The 20554-nt window shown below is 43.9% G+C and overlaps 1 protein-coding gene across 4 annotated transcripts in view; it reads left to right on the top strand.

The window, feature by feature from the left end:
- Positions 1–20554, top strand: part of mef2aa (myocyte enhancer factor 2aa) — a 76981-nt gene that overhangs the window by 42671 nt on the left and 13756 nt on the right. For 2 of the 4 annotated variants that reach the window (XM_083763930.1, XM_083763932.1), the window contains exons 5-6: positions 11092–11223; positions 12983–13178. In XM_083763930.1, coding sequence (XP_083620056.1) covers positions 11092–11223; positions 12983–13178 — 328 coding nt within the window. Of the gene's footprint in view, positions 1–11091; positions 11224–11292; positions 11428–12982; positions 13179–20554 lie in introns of all 4 variants that reach the window. The other 2 variants (XM_083763929.1, XM_083763931.1) reach the window with 1 other exon arrangement.

The following is a 20554-nucleotide window of genomic DNA, read 5'->3' on the forward strand; positions in this document are numbered from 1 at the left end:
GAGTGGAATGATGGCCGAGTTTCCCCTATTGCTCTCTGCACACAGTGAGCGTTTTGTACGTTTCATTGGAGGCTCTTAAGCAGCACAGCGTATTCCAGTACAGGTCAGGGCCGGGGTTAACCTGCGTTGTCAGTCTGCAGTCAAAACAAACGTGTGGTATTTTTGGCGGCACAGGAGTCTATTTTAGGGTAGAGTGTAGTAGGACAAGCTGCCTAAAAATAAATTAGGAATTACAAATGTGTACGGTGAAAACAGTGGCAGAAGTGATATCTTTGTCAGCCATAGTAGCAGGATGTTATTAGTCCCTGCATTTGAAGATAGTTTGACTTAAGAAATGTATAGGCTGAAGTACAGTACTGTATATTGCTTTAAATGCTGCAGTCTGTGCAATACAGTAATATAAAGTTACTGTAGTGTTTTTATTACTGCATCTGAATGCACCTCACACACCAGTCTTGTCTTTATTTAAATAGGTCAGATATAAAGCATTTATAAGTTACTGAACAAAGGGATATACAAATGTTCTCAGTTAGTGAACAAAGGACTGAGACGCTGACCTGACTTCGCCGAATTGAAGAAGCTTGCTTCACACTCGTTTCACAAACTACTTCCATCTGGAACCACTGTAGCCAAATCGCTGAAGTAGGCGGGCCCTTTTTTCCCAAGCTACTTGGCAGGTGATTGGCTGATCCCGCCTGTAGTTGCCACTGATTGGTCCGATCCATGGCCGGTTCGGTTCATCGCTTCTGCGTCAGCGATTCCAGATGGAGGCTGTGTTGTGAACTTGTGAATCAATACCGCCACCCTCTGGCAGAGTCAGGTTACCAAGGCGCTATTGGTGCACTGAAATCCAAACAAATAATTTCTGCAAATTATGTCTTTGGCTGGCTTCTTGTCATATACTACACTACAGCATTCTGCTGAACATCTATTTCTTCTCTGTCGTCTGTTACAGTTTCCAAAAAGTGCGGGGAGAGTTTCGTGAAATGCCATCATTCGCTACACACTCAGCGTAGCAATACTAATGGTGTTTTAGCGAGCCTCATGCTGGGTTTCAAAGTGCCCCTCTTTATAGGACAAGGACTCCTTTTCCTCTGGGCTTTCACTGGAAAAAGGGTCACCACTCCTCCATCTGAGTTTTTTTGCCGGTAATGAAACCAAAGGTGGTGGTAATTTTCATGGCAGTCTTTTCACAGAACGCACTTTTCAGTGCACTTTTATGAAAATAATCGCCTTCTCATTGCTGTGGCTGTGGCTGTGAATTGTCCTCGACAGAGGCTTACTCAGTAGTTTTCCTTCAGAACCCATGTTCCTTTTTCTTTTATTATGTTCAAGAACTTTTGCGTGCGTGATGCATGTTACCAGGCTACTGCTAAGAGAGTTTTGTTTTTGCCATGTCTAGCTTCATTGACGTCAGAGCCTTTTTTTCTCTCCCGCCTCTGATTCATTTCAAAACTAGGTCCTTTTGGAGAGCCTCATATAAAAGGAGATGCACGACACAACAAAAGACCACCTTGGTGCTCGGTGACCGGCATTGGTGCTCATCAGTCAAATATGTCTCACATCCTTTGTTTACGAAGGATGTGAGACATGTCTTACTGATGTGACTGACCACTGCCACATTTCTCAATCTGACCATGTTGCTTTTATGCTTAAAGAATGTGCCACTGATAAATCTGATAATGAATTCTCACTCACGGTAAAACTACAGTGCTCTTCCGGAACGTGCTGTGGAAGCGAGAATCCAGTATTCCTGGTAATAATAAGACTTGTCCGAAGCAGTCTGCTAAACATTCTACAGCCCACTTCTGGTGGGCCACCTCTCTTAGAGCAATGACTTCTGTCAATTCAGAGCGGAGGAAGGCAAAGAAGGCGGTTTGCTCTTTAAAAATGGTTGCAGCTTTTCTGACGTTAACACTTATACTGCCATTGACAAAGACCTTTCGAGCCATAATGCTACTTACGTTAGCTGGTTAGCTAGCAATGTTGTTAGCACAGCACTGGATCGTTCATCTTAGATCGTCTTTCTTTTTTTCAATCGCCTGTATCTCCTATTCCATGTCCCAGATGGCATTTTTTTTAAATGATTATTCATTCATTTATTTATTTATTTATTTATTTATTTATTTATTTATTTATTTATTTATTTATTTATTTATTTATTTATTTATTTATTTATTTATTTATTTATTTATTTATTTATTTATTTATTTATTTATTTATTTATTTATTTATTTATTTATTGGGGGGGGGGGGGGTAGTGTTACCTTTATGGAAAAGTATAGAACAGAATAGTTTCTCACTCTGAAACCAAACCAGACACCTGTCACCCAACTGCATAAAATGGGTCATACTTTGAGTGAGTTGGCCTATTTTGGTTTGATCTAGTTAAATTACAGCAGAGCTACAATCAGAGTGCCGCACCAAACTGACACCCTTGTGAAGATCAGAGCCCTCATACATCCCACCACTAGTGGCCCACACGTGGACAACGGAACAATGGCAATGGTCGCATTAAAGTCTGGGAGATTTAGAAGGCTTGAGCCCGCCCCTTCCACCTCCCATGTTCTTTAATGACCTTGTGATTCCAGCGACTGAAACGAGACCTCGCATCCATGCACAGTGGTTTCTCTGCGTTCACTCGCGCAACAATCGGCTTGCCCTTGTGCCCCCCTCCTCCCCGTGCGAGTGCATGTGTGGCCAGCCCCCCCCTGCCCAGGGGCGAGGACAGAACAAAGCCTGCTGGGAAGAGAGGGGGGTGGGGGGTTGGCGGGGGTGGTTAGCTGGCACCATGCCACCTTTCCCTGGCTGCATGGACCTGACTGGGGGCGAAGATGGAGGTCTGCTGTGGCTCAGATTGATGAGGCCAGGTCTGTGGTCTGGGTATAGGGTGTTGCAGAACAGGCGTCCTGCTGGCACATCCTGCCCTCTCTCCCTGCCGCCCGCATGGCCCCCCGGCCCTCCGCACTCGCCTTATCGGAACTCCTAATTGTCCTTATGAATATTTTAGAGGCAAGCAGGAATGGGAGTTGGAGGGTGGGGGTACGGTTTCAAGGGCCCTGACAGCTAATGATCCACTCAGTGACCAGAGAGGGGAAGAAAGGAGAACAAGGGAAGGAGACAGGAGAGAGGGAGACAGAGAGAAAAGCAGAGAGGGGAGAATGACAGAGAGAGGGAGACTAAAAGGCATAGTAGTTTGTTTTTGTTTTGTTTCTTTCACTCGTCTTTAGTTAATGTGAGTCATCTTTTGTTTTCTTTGGGATTTTTATTTCCTTCTATCAGCGTTGAATGCATACAACCACTACACGTCTTTTGGAATGCTGCACGTACTGTAGCAGCAGAGATCATGTTCCCATTCTTCCTCCATCTGTAGATAACGATGACATTGGGATGCCTTTATCCTCAATTTGTACTTTAATTCCCACTTGTCTAGACTGAAAATATGCAGTCCACTGATTGAAGCGAGTGTTCTCTTTGACTGAGGCAGCTAATAGCTTTGTCACATCAGTCATTCACCACAGTCTCAGAGCAGCTGTGCTCTCTGAGGGAAGGAGGCAACAGTGTGTCTTCCTCCACAATATGAACAGGCTATATTTATCAGAATGACAATCTCGTCGGTCAACCTCAGGTAATTATCCGTTGTACTGTACAACGTGACGTGAGGCGGAAGGTTCTTTCTCATTATGTACTTTATGCCTCTTTAAGCAGTTGTAGAAAGTAACTGCGTACATTTAAGTACCGTACTTAAGTACAATTTTGAGGTACTTTTATTTTTATTTATAGTGTTTCCAATTCTACTCCACTACATCTCAGAGGAAATTATTGTATTTTTACTATTAGAAAACTTTTATTACTAGTTACTTTGTAGATGTGGGTTATTATTACAAATCATACATTAACCACTTCAGCCCTACATGTCGGCCATTTGAAAATAGCGACGATCTACAAACTCAGAGTCACAATGTGGAGCTATAGCTCACTCTGGCCTGTCGGGTGAGGCTCTTGGCTCCCCATCCATTGTCCTGTGTCAGAGGGAATTGAATCTCCCTACTATAGTGTGCTCTTTTTTTGTTCTCTTAACACCTGCAGTAAAGATCACAATATCAAAACAATCAGCGAGGACGGTCCGACAGAGAACACGCTCCCCTGACAAGACTGTTTTTCCTGTCAACGGAGTCACTGGACAATGGGAGCGAGCCAAAGGAAGCACATGGATTCTATAGTCTCATATCCTCATATCAGTCCACTGACTCCACTCCACTGATGTCCAACCTAATGGTTGTGTCGTGACATTAAACAAGATATGTCTGGGAGTCACAGAGGTTTCCTTATCCGACGCCCCCTCCCCTGGAATGAATCAGCGCAGTATGCGAAGGGAGACATTAGAGGTGGTGGTGGGCAGGGGCCTTCTGAGGCCCTGATTACATTAACCACTTAAACCCTATACTTAGTTGACCGGGGTCTCCCAGGGCTCTCTACTAGGCCCCCTCCTTTTTTCCCCTCTAAAAATAGCTGAGCTGCAAGCTTCCAATGTGTCAGGTTGTTATACACATTGTGAGTTTGTAGATCTTCTATTTTCACTATACTGTTTGTGTGGTTCACCGAGTGCACATGCCGTGGCACACAGTGCTCAAAGAGCAGCCAGCAGTGTCTTTTATTTCCCTCAAGTGAAGACTGCATGCATCACTACGGGGAAAGGCAACATGGCGATAGTGAAAGACTTGTATCATAACATGTTATATAAGAGTGGCGATATTCGCCTTGCAGATAAAAGTCTTCCTATCAGCCGCATCCCCATGCTTATTTCCAAGTGCGTTCACACTCAAAGAGGCCTTTTGATAAGCACATTAGATGGAACGGCCCCGGACACAATGGTGATGTCATGAGGATTAGCACGCTACCTTGCTTAGCGTGGCGGCGGGGCACAAGGGCTAATTCACAGCACTGCGGGGCTGGGAGTGAGTGAGGCACCCAGTTGAAACGGGGTGAGCCCTAAAGGCTAGGCTATATAATGCCAACGTGAGGAAGATTTTTTGTTTTTGCCGGGTGCTTGAAAAGCGCCTGGACTACATTTTCACCCACCACTACTGACGGCACTAAAGAAAACTTTAGTGGCAACTTACACATGATTGGCTGCCTCCTATAGCGACCTTACTAGCGAACTAGTCATGGTTGGCTGCCTTGTAAGCCAATGATATAGTCTGAACGGCATAAAAACCCATACTCTGAACGCAGCACCGCGGCACGAGTGGCAGCAGAAGCTAACAGAAGCTAATGTTATGAGCTAACTAGACAACCATAACAGAACACCGTGAGTTAACCAACAAAAGAATGTCGGAAACGAACGAAAACGGGCGCTATGCAAGAGCTTGTTGCACCTGGCAGTTATGACTGAGAGTCATTCTTGTTCTTCATTTTATTCTCTCTTGCACATTTTGTGTAGCATTGGTTACATCCTGCTCCCAAATGTGTTGATGTCAAAAGGGCCTGTAGTCAGAGTGATGTTCTAGTCATAGGTCAGGTAGCACTCCTGCCAATCGTGTGAGCTAAGTATAGCCTTCCACTGTGATTCAAGCACAATGGAAGACACTATGGAAACGGCCGCTTCATGTCTTGCTTTCAGGCATCTTCCCCCACAGTGTTGATGTTGGGCGTTTATAACCACTATCTATCTCCTTCCACACTCCCTTCTTTCCACATGCGGTACTGTACTGTACATGAATAACTTAAATGTAGAAAGCTCTCTTGACACGGAAGAGGTGCGGGCATCAGAGTGGAGTGAAAGGGAGTTTCAAGGTGCGCGCGTGCACACACACACACACACACACACACACACACACACACAGACACACGCACAGAGAGAGAGAGAGAGAGAGACAAAGCTCAAATTGCTTGGGTCCATTTTACTGAAAGTACTTCACAAGGAACAGGTGATTCTAGGTTGCTTATGCAATGCTTCCAGCTGTGTTATTTCTGGCTCTCAAAAAAAAGGCTCCCCCCTTTTTATTTTTTACAATGAAAAGATATATGTACTGTAGGCCTAATGCAAACTTCCCAAGCTAAGGTACAATGGTGACCTGACAGCATGAAATATGGAGTTCCACTACTTTAATGAGTATGAATTCTACTGTTTCACAGATATCTAACGTTGTGATTTCTCAGGGTGCTCAATGTACAAAGCACTGCTAGTTAGTTACTGTATAGATGCTGGCAATTAAGGTGGAAACAAAGAAAACGTTTTGAAACTTGCAAAAAAAAGAAAATACATATAGGGAAATGTGTGGGATAAAATTATTTTGTATATCTTGGAATGGACATGCATAACTTCATGGAACAGTGGGCTCTATTTTCACGACGCTAATTAACTCCAGGTGCAAGATCTTAACTTGTGCCGTGTGGGTGTGTCCAGTGCAAGGTTGCTATTTGCATGACGCTAAAATGGCCATTGCATCAACGCGCTAAATGACCCTGAATTAGTCCTGGGTGTGTCTTTGGCGTTACATTAATGAAACCAATCAGTAGTATTGAGTTCCACCAACTTTAAGAACAGGTTGCACCCTGCGCAGGGCGCAGTGCTAGTGCCAGTTCAAAATAGCACAAAATGCTTTCCTAGCAACAAAACCAATGTCCTGTATGAAGTGAAGTATATATAGGCAGGTATATACTGTATAAGCGGTTTGAAAACATGAATAAATAAAACGATAGCCGGCTACATTATGGAAAATGCTTCTCTCTCTCTCTCTCTCTCTCTCTCTCTCTCTCTCTCTCTCTCTGCGTGTGGAAAAGTCTGACATTTATATTCTAAGGCAAAGCAATGGCATTTGATTGAGTGGTAATCAATTCATACACGTTGCTGATTACAGAGAACTATTGCAATCGGTTCAGAATAGTGTGCGGTAATGGATGGATTCATGAAAGTGAACGGTGTGGTGTGGTTAGGGGCAAACGCAGAACGCAGCACATATGATTGTCTCTGATTGGCCTAACTGTTGATACAAATACAACTGACACGATTAATTAACTGTCACACTGAAAACAGGGTCCATATATACAGTAGATGACTAATAAGTGATCTTCTCTTAAGTGCAGGGAAGCACACACACACACATACACACACACACACACCACACTTTCACACAATGAAGCTGTCGCGGTAAAAACCCTCAGTGATAATGTAACTCTGTACGTGTACAAATGGAACCAAATATCGGTCCTTTTGGTTCCATTATTTGTGCACTCTCCCCTCCTGTCTCAGTTTTATGCGTAGAGCCAAATTTCTATCAATACGGCTTTGGACCGCTGTGAGAAAATAGCAGCTGGCCTTGTTCCCACTCATGTTTGTGAGTCTCTCAGGGCTTGTGAATAGATTACACAAGTTCCCTCGTCACTGCTCTCTACAGCCCCTCCGTTACAAACAGATCCCCTATCTCCTATCATTAATGCTACTGGAAAATCCAAAACCTCCACTGTATTCACATCCGTCCAACTTTTTCTTCCCCATGTGTGAGCCACACACAGCTTGGGCCGGCTTTTTTGAAAGGCATTTCTGGAACTCTTTTTTTTTTGCCGCCACCCCCCGAGCTATTCATAATGCTTTAAAAGAACCTACGTATCTTTTTTATCCGGGTGTCAATTCTCCGGTAGGTTTTTCTGTTTTCTAGGTCAGAACACTGCAGTGGTTGGAGCAGTCAGTGGCATTGATATGAAAGGGTAAAGGGCGCCCTTCAGGGCTCCATGTGGTCCCATGTACGGCCATGTCTTTGCGCGGCTGCCTCTGATTGGCCAGCGCGGGGAGCCAGGGCCTTGACAGGTGTTTGGGAGAGAGACACCTGTTTGGCCATGTGCTGATTTAGTGATCCATTTACTGGGAGCTGCGGGCAGTGTCTGTGGGACATCCAGAAACATGCCAAGTCATTTAAGGAAGAATTACTGGCATGCTGTACCAGACCTTTAATCTCTCCCATACCTAATAAGAACACCTCGGACCCAGAGCCGCTCATGATTACTGTAACTCTTCTATTAACATGATCAATGTATGAGATTTTATATATGATTCTATTGATATTTGTATTATATGTCTCAGGACGCGTTCATTACTCCCGTATGGAATGTCCAGTACTCCAATATTACAAATCATGTCATTACAAATTTTAAAAGGACAATTTAACTAGTTTCAAACTGGCATAGCTATTTTAGGAAAAGAATATCAAGATTCAAGAACCAAAGAACAAAAACAAACGGAATTTTCTAAGAAATCTACAAAAAGCGAAAATAGCAGACCTAACAAGTATAGGGCTTACATGGCGAAATGGTGAATGTCACAGAGCTGAGTTTAGTTCCTCTGTTCATCTATGTTGGGGTGGTTTATCCACCATGGTGTTGATCTGATCTGAATGCTGCCTTCCCTTGTGTGGTGGCTGTCTGGCTGGCTGGCTGGTTCCATCCAGCCTGCCCACACTGCCCCTCCCTACAGCGGCCCGGGTCAGTGGGTGCGGTGGGCTGAAGACAGGCCAGGCTTGTTGTGAAAGTGGTGGCGGGCCCTGCCCATCTCACACAGCCATGCCTGGCCCGGCCCCACCAAGCTATTTCCATAATGAGCAGGTTGAGATTTTTTAATTTGCAGGTCCCAATCAGATCTTTGGCTCTCTTGGTTGGAGAAAGTACATAGTTCCCCCCCCCCTGTAAACACAGGGCTCTCATGGACTCTTAACTAGAGGGGGCCAGTTCAGTAAACAGGAAATGAACCAGGAAGGCGTTTTCTTAGAATGAGAAGAATGCCACAGCTCTGCGCCGCACCAAGCAGTTAAATGCATAGTGTGGTATAGAACCCTACCATTCATTATCCACAAGACTCCACTCTCTGTCCCCTCGTTGCCACAGACAGTTTCCCCTTTGAGCATCACATTGTTTATATGTATTTTATAAATATACACACCATGATGCATGGATTAAAGTTCTCAGTCACCACAATTCAGTCATTAGTATGGGTCAAACTCCATGTTCAGAACAGAAGCGTCTTCCATAAAACCCTAAGGGTCTCCTTATATTTCATAAAATGAAAGATTAAAGCCTCAATGAGGAATTTCTTAAAGTGGTTGATGTAGAACAGAAAGAACATATAGGTATATATAATGGTAAACATCATAATTCCACATAATATGTGTAATTAATTATGTCATTTATCATTATACACCTACAGTATGTTATTGCTGTTCTACATCAACCACTACAAGAAATCCCTGATTTATGCTAATTGTTTTGAAAACCATGCGCTCTGTGTGGAGGACTCCTTTCACGCTGTTTCACAAATCACAGATTTGGACAGCCTAACAAGCATTTTTCAGTCGCGAGATTAGTTTCTGCTTTAATCCCTGAACATGTCAACATCATTCTTTGGGCCGCCACAACAATATAAGAATTGGATTCGGAAATGCTGCGCAGTCTGAGCAGTAAAGGGACATTTGACGAACACGCCTCAACTTTAATGGCGCTAAGTAATAGTCCCATAACATAAAGCCATGATACGAGTTTGGGGAAATACGAGTTACACTCAGGGGTTGTGGTGAGCAGGGCTGGGTTAGCCGCATTGTCGACACAGCGCTAACCAGACTGACAAGATCACTGTCAGAGAGGATGCAGTGGCAGCTGCAGCAATGCCCCCCTGCCCCCCCCCCCCCCCCCCCCCCCCCTTTCACACATCACACATCACACCCACACACACACACACACACTCACTCACACACACTCACACTTTTACGCACATACAGAACATCCACCGCGCGGGGTGACGAAGCCAAGACACAGAGAGGAAGGTCTCATTAGTGTGCAGTATAGGTTCCTCTCCTCTGGCTCGGTCTGTGACCCCGGCATCCGCGGGAGTCAGCGACCTTCCTGTAGGAACAGGGCCTCGGAGGCCAGGCCAGCCTCCGGACGGGGAGGGAGGGGCTCTGCTGTGGACCTGCGGCAGCCCGATAGGAGGGGGAACCTGCAGAGAGCCACACATAAATCATGTTTTCGATGTACAAGGCGCTCACCTCCATATCACGCGCTGTCAGTTGTCACGTGCTGTCAGCGAGTCTTGTTAGCGCCCGCTATTCAGAGCCCTTAATGAGGAACAACAAAATAGGCCTCCACCATGCAGGCAGAGTTAGCAGAGACGTAGAAGCATTGTTTGTCTGTTTGTTTTAGTCGTGTATAGCTTTTACTCCTACTCTTCCCTCTGGAGTAAGAAAACGCCTGGCACCGTAAAATGAAGAGTAATTTAACTCTGGTGTAAAAAGTTGACCTATTTTTTTTTATGCACAACATACCACTCTGTTTGCTCTTTGCTCTTACAATAATCGCTCCGTTTCATGCCCACATAAGCATCTCTGACCACATATGGTAATCCATTTTGCATTTCTCATATACGAGTTATCTTTTTTTGAGATCCTGTGAGTTGGCAGCCGTGCTGAATTAAGGACTGGGACAGTCTAAAGCGCTTTGCCGTGGGATCCTCTTATGCTGTGGTGTCTTCCAGCTGGGTGGGTTACGATAAGTGAACTATAATGAAATATGCAAACACACACACACGCACGCACGCACGCGCACACGCGCACACACACACACACACACACACACACACACACACACACACACGCACGAGGGGAAGTGGCCCGAAGAGGCAAGGAGGGAGGAAGTAGGGGAGAGAGGGACAAGGAGGAAGAATATTTAGTTTCCCTCGTGCTGAACACTTCTGAAGGGTGAAAGGATACAGAGTGACATTTCAATTTCCCCCCAATGTGCCGTTGCCATCCATTTTATTGGGAGACAGATTTCTTTTTTTTTTAACGTAACTCGAGATCCTCTCCTTGTATTGATTTTGAATGTACCAATATTCTGTTTTTCACTGTTAGAAATGTGGTGTCTAAGCTAAGACTATAAAGTCTGATTTACACTGCATCGTACCACACTTGACGGGCAGCGAGAACAGCTTGTAGATCGGCGGTTTTCGGGCGCGGTGTCAGTGTTGTGCGATGGAGTATAAATGAATCGTAAAAGCCACTTTTCATGCATACGTGATTGAGTGTCAACTGTCCAATTTTATTTCAGAAACTAAGAAACAAAGGCCATATTGACTGTGCTAGTCCCGATCCCGATGACTGTTTCGGGCACAGCCCCCTCGTCGATGACCATTTCGGCAAACTAAACGAAGAAAGTGGTTTATTGTACAAGCGCTGTGGTGTAAGTACTTCTTCAATCCTCCTGCCATTTTGTGTTGATTCCCTGTCTTTATGTTGATGTCCACTACAGGCGCTAAGCAAGAAAGAACACAGAGGCTGTGATAGCCCGGATCCCGATGCCTCATATGTCCTCACTCCTCACACAGAAGAAAAGTATAAAAAAATTAATGAGGAGTTTGATAATATGATGAGAAATCATAAAATCGTAAGTACTGTAAATGCCATGTTTTTGTTTTGTTTTTGTTTAGATTTTTTTTCTTTTACCCCCTTTTTTTTGCTTGGCTTTGTGGCACAAAAGAGTTTTTTACTAATTTTTCATTGTACTGAATCTTTGTCACCTCTTTTTATCCTTTTATTTTTTATTTTACCCACCCTAGAATTTCTGTCGACTGCTATACTTTCAGAACTACTCAAGCATAACATTTGCACTGAGTTATTTGTTTCTCGTATTTATTTGCTGTGCGATGGCAACCGCACCCTGATAAGATCACATTGTAACCATGACTGGGGACACACCATCTTGGGAAAAAGATCACATCATCTTCGGACAGCTCTAAAATGTTGGGTTTTTTTGTAACCTCCCAAAGCCTAATCTTCACTACAAAGCCCATTTTATAAAACTGAATCTCCTTTATCTTCACTGTTCCTCGATCATGTGATGTAGGAGAATGCTTCTTTTATGTCGGGTGTTTCAACTCTCCCTCCCCCCTCCAGTCTTATAGCCCTTAGAGTACTGTATCTCCTTGGCTCGCTGTGAGCCTTCTCTAACAGCACTGTGTTCACAATGAGGCCAGGCGACTGTATCATTCTGCATCCTTCCAACCCCTTCATCAAGTACAACACTGTTTTTCAACCACTCCAAAATACCACAAGACTGCTGTGATCTTATCCCGGGTGACAATCTTTGGATTATGCGAAGCGCGCAGTGCTTATTGAGCCCTCGTTTTCTCTGTACACCTGACATGAAGAGCTCCACTGTTTGCCATTAACCAACTAATGATATCACTAACTTGCCTCACCGGGTAATGCTATAATGAAATGTTCTCACTGTCACCTGGCATTCTCGCTTAAGCTTTGCACAGTCAGCACTTTGTAGGCACGGATTAAATGCACATGTAAAAAAAGAAAAAATCTGTCACCTCGGACTATTTTCACTGTGGCCTCCTCTTCCCGTCCCCTTTACTCGGCAAAGAAATGCCTATGTAATACACTGTCTTGATTAAAATGTAAGGTGTACAAATGTAGAGGTCTGTAGTGCTGACTGTTGCAACACAAAAGTGATCACCTGAATGCATGTTTCGTTTATATATTTATTTAATTATTTACTGTACAACAAAGATTTTTTAATATGTTGTTAACTTGTTTCCTTACTGGTGCTAATGGGACGGATGATTATTGTGATTGATTGATTGATTGATTGATTAATTGATTGAATACTTGATGAACATGTTGAAAACAGTTACTGTGCTATTTTAGTTTATCCCATAGCCCAAAAATAACACTGTACAGTATATGAACATTTGTAATACAAAGTTTCCTCCTCAATCTTTTACTTAATGGCACTGCATAGTAATACAATTATATTTCTCTGTGTGTGTGTGTGTGTGTGTGTGTGTGTGTGTGTGTGTGTGTGTGTGTGTGTGTGTGTGTGTGTGTGTGTGTGTGTGTGTGTGTGTGTGTGTGTGTGTGTGTGTGTGTGTGTGTGTGTGTGTGCTTGTGCGTGTGCGTGTTTCTGTGCACGTTTGTCTCGTCACTTGCAGCCCACAGCGTTGCCCCAGCAGAATTTCTCCATGCACGTGGCAGTGCCCGTCTCCAACCCCAACTCCATGTACCAGCCGGGAGGGAGTCTGGGCACGCAGGCCTCCCTGAGTGACAGTGGAATGCTGTCCCCGCCTCAGGCCTCTCTGCACAGGAACGTGAGCTCCAGTGGGGGTCCCCAGAGGCCAACCAGTGCAGGTACGCCCGTCCGTCGACAACACGCCCGATTTCACCCTTTTCTTTTTTTTCGCAATGCGGAGGAAACACTTGCTTTAGACCGTTTACAGTCTTTTCTCATTGTAATGTCTCCCGACATTTTATTTGGAACCAATTAATCGCATCAACTATAACCCTTCCAATATTGGGCGATTTTAGCTACATACGTCGTTCAAAACTGAGAAGATGTTTACAAAGAGTTGTTTTGTGATGAGATGAGATTGAGATGTTTGGCTGCCTGAGTTTTTATTTGTGTGAAGTATTTCATTCTTCACACCTTCTGAAATGACTCATATAATCTCACCTTTTTGTCAGGCTACAACAGTATTTGTACGCATTTATTCATTCATTGGGGGGGGGGGGGGGCTGAATTAAAGGAGTAGTTCCCTCAAAAAATTGCTTATTTAGTTATTTTGATGTCACTGTTTCACTGTGTTGCCTGTTTTCATTGTAGCTCAAAAGGCCCAAAAAACCCCAAAGAAAACTTCAGACCACAGAAAATCCACTGAATGTTCAAAGTTCAGGTTTTTTGGGTGTAATTGAGGTCATAAAACCTAAAAGAAAAAAGAAAAAGAAATTAAAATTAATGTCATAAAACCTTTAAAGTTACATCTTGTTACATCTAAATAAATAAAAAATAAATGTGTTAAATGTGGACATACATTGCAAAGCCAATGCAAAGACTTTAGGGAGGTCCTTCATAGCAGTGAAAGGTTTGGTTTCCAAAGCAGTATATGCGTTGGTTTGTTATAGACGGTTTTCTTCGCTGTTCTAGCAACTACACTGAAGTTAAAAGTCACTATAGTCAGTGCGACTATAGTGAAGTGAATCTCAGTTAGCTCAGTATAATGTCATTATCGTATTAAGAATGTGCATGTTGGATCATGACATTCCCCAAAATGTGTACCCGAACTCAGGTGGCGTGGCACTGACATTACATTCTTCAACGATTATATATATAAAATAATAATAATAATAATAAAACTATTGATTTTCAGGCCGATTATAAAAACGCCTTCTAAATCCTACGTTTTCTGGATAACTTTTAATATTTATTCAAAATGTATGTTGCTATCTATCATCATACAATAATTCAGCCAATGTCTGTCTGTGTGTGTGTGTGTGTGTGTGTGTGTGTGTGTGTGTCAGAAACACTGTCATAGCTCCACACTGCCTGCACCAATCACTCCCACTTTTCACACAGGCATTGACCATAATAATATGGAGGTCTTAACGAAGCCCTTTGTTCGATTTGACACATTAATGATTAATAATAAATGTATTAGTGAATTAAAAAAGCGAAAACGCACCCAGGGCGCAGTAACCCCCGTCTCACAACGGGTAAGGGCTAGTCTATAAAAGCACCGGAAGCCCCCAGGCAGGCAAAACAACTCGGACCCATACTACAGCTAGTGGCTCAGGGGTAGAGTGCCTGGATGGTAGCCGTAAGGTTGCCAGTTCGAACCCGGGCTCCCCCAGAGTTACTGTCGAAGTGTCCTTGAGCAAGACACTGAACCCCTAATTGCTCCCGATGTGCTAGTTGGTGCCTTGCATGGTTTCCGCTGCCATCGGTGTATGAATGTGTGTGTGAATGGGTGAATGTAATGCACAATCTCTGTAAAGCGCTTTGGATAAAGGCGCTATATAAATGCACCATTTACCATTTACCATTTACTCTTGCGTCAGTCGACATAACTTCTTTGGGGAAGCATCGCGGCCAACGCAGGGGTTGCGTGCCACAGGCACCTGAAAACCAGCTCTGACAGTTGGATGGGGGCATGTTAACGTGAACACACGCGCAGTGCTGTTTCGAGACCACACTGTCCGCCCCCTCCTCAACCACCTGCTTCACCGTGCCATACACATGGGCTACATGCATGCTGAAAGCCTGGACACTGACAACGACGGGTTACAGCCCTGTGCGCACCCAGCGTGGCTGCGTGACACACTGAACAGGACGATCACAACGGAATGCTTACCTGTCGGGGACTCGGGGTGGCCAAATGGAGACGTTTTCTTAACCACCTACCGTTAGCAGTTAGCACGCAACAAGAACAACAGGGTTTAAGTCCGCCCGGACGGGGAATTACCTTCAACACAATGAAAATACATACAGACAGATGCAATGACCAACACTGGCTCAATTTAGGGCTCAATAGCCCTAAATCACACAAAACATCTCATTCTTAACCTGATTATATAAAGAACAAACTACAATTTGCTTTGAAGCCCAAAAAGCCAACCTCCGCGTTCACCGTTTAATAGCTTATATCTCCATGGGCAGCAGACGGTGAGCGGTTAGGGACCGTCTACAAAGTGCAACACCGAATGTGACAATATTCAATAACTTCCATGTATAGGCAAAATATCACCACCAGATTTATACCACACATCAGTGGTGTACTTGATTGATGATTGTACTACAGCATTTACTTGCACAAGAAACTTTTAATTAGCCTACTTTTGTGCCCAACCCAACTTCCCAAGACCATCTGTAAACAATTCCCCCCTATCAGTAATGTGATCTATTACATTGCATTACCCACAATGAACATAATTTGCTGTTCATATATTCAGAACGGGTAAGGACTAGTAATGTACAGGGCTTGGAGGGCTTGGAGCGCAAAGGGCATAAGTGCAAAATTCCATTGATTGTAATTATTTAATTAAAAACATCATATTTTACAAATATTAACCCAATCCAAGCCATCCACGAGATATCTCAAGGAAAGCTATTATCACCATCTGGGCCATCCACGAGAAACACAAGATTTGGGCCATCCACGAGAAACACAAGATTTGATTAAAAGATATTAAAAAATATTATTAGTACCTTTTTTTCGCTTCCGTTAGCTTCCGTTGCTAGCCTCCACAGGACTCCCATTTTAGAAACAGCCTACATGATAAATCCGCAGTTTTTCTGCTCAAAATGGGACAAGTAACATGATTGGGACCTTATAAAACATGAAACCGAGCTTGTGCTAAGAAAATGTATTGTCCGCGAGTTACAGTAGTACACAGCCTAGAGTGAGGCTAGACTACAGATATGGAGGGCTATCTAAATGAGAAGCCACTGGTTGCAAATGAGTCTTTTACAATCTCAGGGTACCCTTTAGAGATAGCAAACACCATGCTGTGTGGACAGCATGGGGTACAGTTTCAGTGAATCCCTATTATTGAAGGCCTCACCGTTTCCATTATGCCCACACTTTGCACTCCATGAAGACAACGGAGATGAGGGAGTGTCGTATCTCCATTTGCATGCGCCGAGTGCAGACATATCTACGCGACATAATTTTTTTCATGTGTGGTCTTGGCGTCTCCATCACATGCTCCGCTGAGCTGGCAGAAGGACGTGGACGGTTGATCATATCATCCTGTGCATCTCATTAGGTGGCATGTTGGACACCACAGAGCTCACGGTGCCAATCGGCACAGGCTCCAGTCCTCCAGGAGGGATTCATTATCTCTCTGTAGCTCTGCCCAGCGGGCCCCCTGCTTAGCACACGCTCACGTATACCGTATGTGACACTGGTCCGAGACCACTATAAACCGCCATTGATTGGTGCTATAGTTCCTTTTGTCCCACTCCAGTTTCACCGCATGCTACACTGCAAAGAAGTGTTAATTAATCTCTGTGAGAGTGTAAATAAGCGCAGATAATATGTGCGTAAATGAACATTCAGGATTTTGCAGTGTGGCATGCAATCTCACCATTAAGGAAATGCATTATGCTGGTCTAGAGAGCATCATGTGGAGAACTGCTTAGCAGCCTTATCCGCCAGTGAGACCCTTGTGCTTGAACGGGTTAACTGGACAAGGCAATGAGCCATCCGATTGGCTCTGGCAGGTAAATAAACACAGTGTTTCCTTTGAGGCTGTCACCTCCGTCCAGCGCTCCCCTCCTCCGGTTTCCTTCCCTCTATTGACAGGTGCATATGTCTCCCCCCTGGTGCCCTGGCAGCCCTTATAAGGCTGCAGAGGGGTGTGCAAGATGCCTAGACTAGCATAACCCTGGAGGTATTCGGCCCATGACATCCCTCTCTAAAGTCCTCAGTACACAATGACCGGACAGCATGTCATGGCTGCCATGCAGCGTGTGAGAGGCAGAGGCAGGTGGACTTTAACTCTTTCCTTGTCACAGAGCCCATACACGTATTATTATAGCGTTAGTCATTATTAAACTGTAATTAATTCTATATTAGACACACACTTGAGTACATGTAAAGTAATGGAAGATCACTGTGGTATACTTTAAGGGATTACAGTATCACGAGGCTTTGATTGGCAGCTATGTCGGGGCGCGACTCGGGACAGCCTCGGTCGGGTTTACAGGCAGCATTCTGCGCTGAGCACCCTAGTAAGTTTGAAGTTCGGGGTGTGGTATGGTACGAAGGGGGTAGAGCTGGGATCCTCTGCCAGGGGGGGGGGGGGGGGGGGGGGGGCCATTGGAGCATGGTGCTGCAGCTGTTGTTTGTACCGAACAGTGTCGAACAGCGGAGACCGTGGGGAGCAGAAAGCGCTCCTGTCCTGCTGTCAGATGACCATTCCTGACATAGCAGTGATTTTTCACGCGTTAAAAGCTATGGCCAGAGGAGAGACCTTTCAAAGCAGCACCCAGATGGAATCGTGCTCCCCGGGCTGTGTGGTGCTCTCCCTTCTCTTGGGCTGGTTGGTGTCACCATTTGAAAAGAGCCCATACAAATAGCAATGAATGAACCTATGATTCACTATTTATAATACCCTGAGAATAGTAGAGCTGCACAGTTGAAACTTCACACAGCCGTTTTTACACTTCCAGAGTAAAAGTAACACTCCAACTGTGTGAGAGAGAGCCTCTGATTTCAACATGATAGACAGGCAGAAAACACGTCAACAACATGTAAATGAGGCTCGTTGTCTTGTTGTTTTCCCCAGTGGAAAGAACACAAAGCCAGGTAGAAGGCTGAACCAATTTCTCTACTGTGTCTTTTTTTCTACTGTTTTTCTGGGCGACCCCCACCCGCCCCAACCCATTCTGTCATCTTTGTGATTGGTACTGTAGTTGACAGTAAGAATGTTTTGGGTTTCTGGAAGACTTGTGTGGAATATTGCTTGGCCTGTGCGTCAACACATGACCAGCATTGGAGTGAATCTCTGTGATTTATTAATTTCTTTATTTTTGAAACAATGAAACGAACCATCTGTTTTGGCTCTTGTCTTGGTGGTTCTAAAGTTAATGCAGTCCCTCCAGGAGAATGATGAAATAAAGACACCTCCCTATACTGTACAGTGAGCCAATGTGCTGTTCTGTGATGGTACAGCACGTTCGATGTGTCTTTACTCAAGCAACCACTCGCTCATGCAGTTGCACTTGATTTCAAACACTTCTCTTCCCCCGGTGAGCATTGAGAATAAGACTTTGTCAGGAAGAAAAAAAACGTGAGGGATGCAAGAAAGAGGGCTTTCTGTTATGCAATATGCCTGCAAGCTGCACAGATCTGTTCATTAATATTGGAGAGTTACAAGCTCGTGAACAGCAATTACAAAGCAGGTTTGGGTGGCTGTAAAATGATTCAGTCACTAATGTATGTCAATCATTTTAACACAGGCTCCACAGGTCTGCCTAAAGAACATTTTGCTTTCAAAATATATATTTAAAAAATATATAATATAGATATATATAGGCTAACCTACTCGGCCCTCGTGAAATTGTTTGTATTGTCAGTGTGAGACATGCATTTGAACATTATAGAACCATCTCTCACACTATTTAGGGAGGAAAATAGTGTAGTTCTGTTGGCAGTATATGGAGGTACTGTCCCACCGACTCACTCTATTGTTAAAATATTTCCCCTCTTTTAAAGACCCTCAATTCAGATTAATTAAATCTCATCTCATTCATCCATACCAATTTTCTTCTCTTGCCCAAACTTGGGCACTCCTGGGATGTTTGCCTAGCGACAGGCAGACCATATTCACCCTCTACACAGCAAATACTAGTGAAAGAACGATTTAGTCACACTTGTTTTTCCCCCCTTGACTTGAAACTGAATGTGGGAGTTGTAATGACAGGCCCTTATGTAAAGCTGCTCCACAAGCCCTGTTAATTATTTAGGACAATGAATCTATTTATTTACCCAAACATGGAACCCAAATAGCCTTGTACATGCTCTGTGTTCATCCAGAGAGGATTTAACATCACAGCCAATCGGCTAGAGATGTCTGAATATGGAACAAGGGCAGACACACGTACTGTACAACAACAAACCCATAGAAACGACCCTGCTATAAACGCTAGGCGCTGAACATGTGGGTGTTCCCTTGGATCAAAATGAACTCTGTGGTCCAAAATGTTCCTTCAGTCATGTGCTCATTTTAGTAATTATACTCAGGCTTAAGAAATGCTTGTTTCTTTTTCATCGTCACAAACCTCTGGGATTAATCTTGTATAAATGTGTTTGTCTGCATGGTGCTTACTATGAAGGTAGTGGTACAGTCAAATGCATTGCCACTGTATTGGTACAGTTCTACACAAAATGTGGGTCAATAAGAGTGGATCTTCTCAATCACTCAAACCCTGTACATGTTGTTGTACCTCAAATAGTGGAAATACTGTAGCCGTTTTTCAAGCTCACAACGTGTCATGTTGCTACAAAATGTTTGCTTGTAGATAGATGGGCCGTTTTCACCAAATGTTTGCCTATTCATGCCAAATTTTCTCTGAATGCATTTGTCTATTTTTGAAACTGTGGTGCTGTGAAATCATTCAGTATTTAAGTCCGACGTCATTTTGTAGTGCTACGTTACGTCCGGGTCCAAGTGGCACCAGCTCCCGTCCGCATATCATTGTAAATTGAATATCTAAACACGTGAATCTTTTTACAGTGACGTTATTTTTCAGAAAGGAAGCCATTGAGGGTTAAAATGGGTCTTAATGCTTCCAACTCGAGTGGAATTATTAATGTTTTGTACAAGTGTCCATGACAACAAAAATATATGATGTGGAGACAATAAAGACTATTATTATCATTATTATTGAAGGTGGCAACAGTCCATTTGATTGGTAAAATATTTCTGGGGTATATTTAGAATGTGTGGGCTACATAGGCTTGAGTATGTTGAATCTAGTTTGCATTATGAGGATTTATTTGACACAATAAAATAAAATGGCGATAGTATTCCATGTGGGGCAGACGGCCTGTCACTGTCAGATTTGGGAGAGCAGCGCAGCTTTGTTGTTGCGAGGAAAGCGGTAAAATTAGACTTTCGTGGTTGTTTTCGTCTCAGATTTAGTCCGACGGAGCGTCACAGTATAACTCCATGGGGACACAAAAGCGACACAAAAGTAGGACCCGGAAGTATCTCAGGAGGGGGCG

This window comes from Protomyctophum parallelum, assembly GCF_964188405.1.
Source record: "Protomyctophum parallelum genome assembly, chromosome: 4".
Taxonomy (NCBI): domain Eukaryota; kingdom Metazoa; phylum Chordata; class Actinopteri; order Myctophiformes; family Myctophidae; genus Protomyctophum; species Protomyctophum parallelum.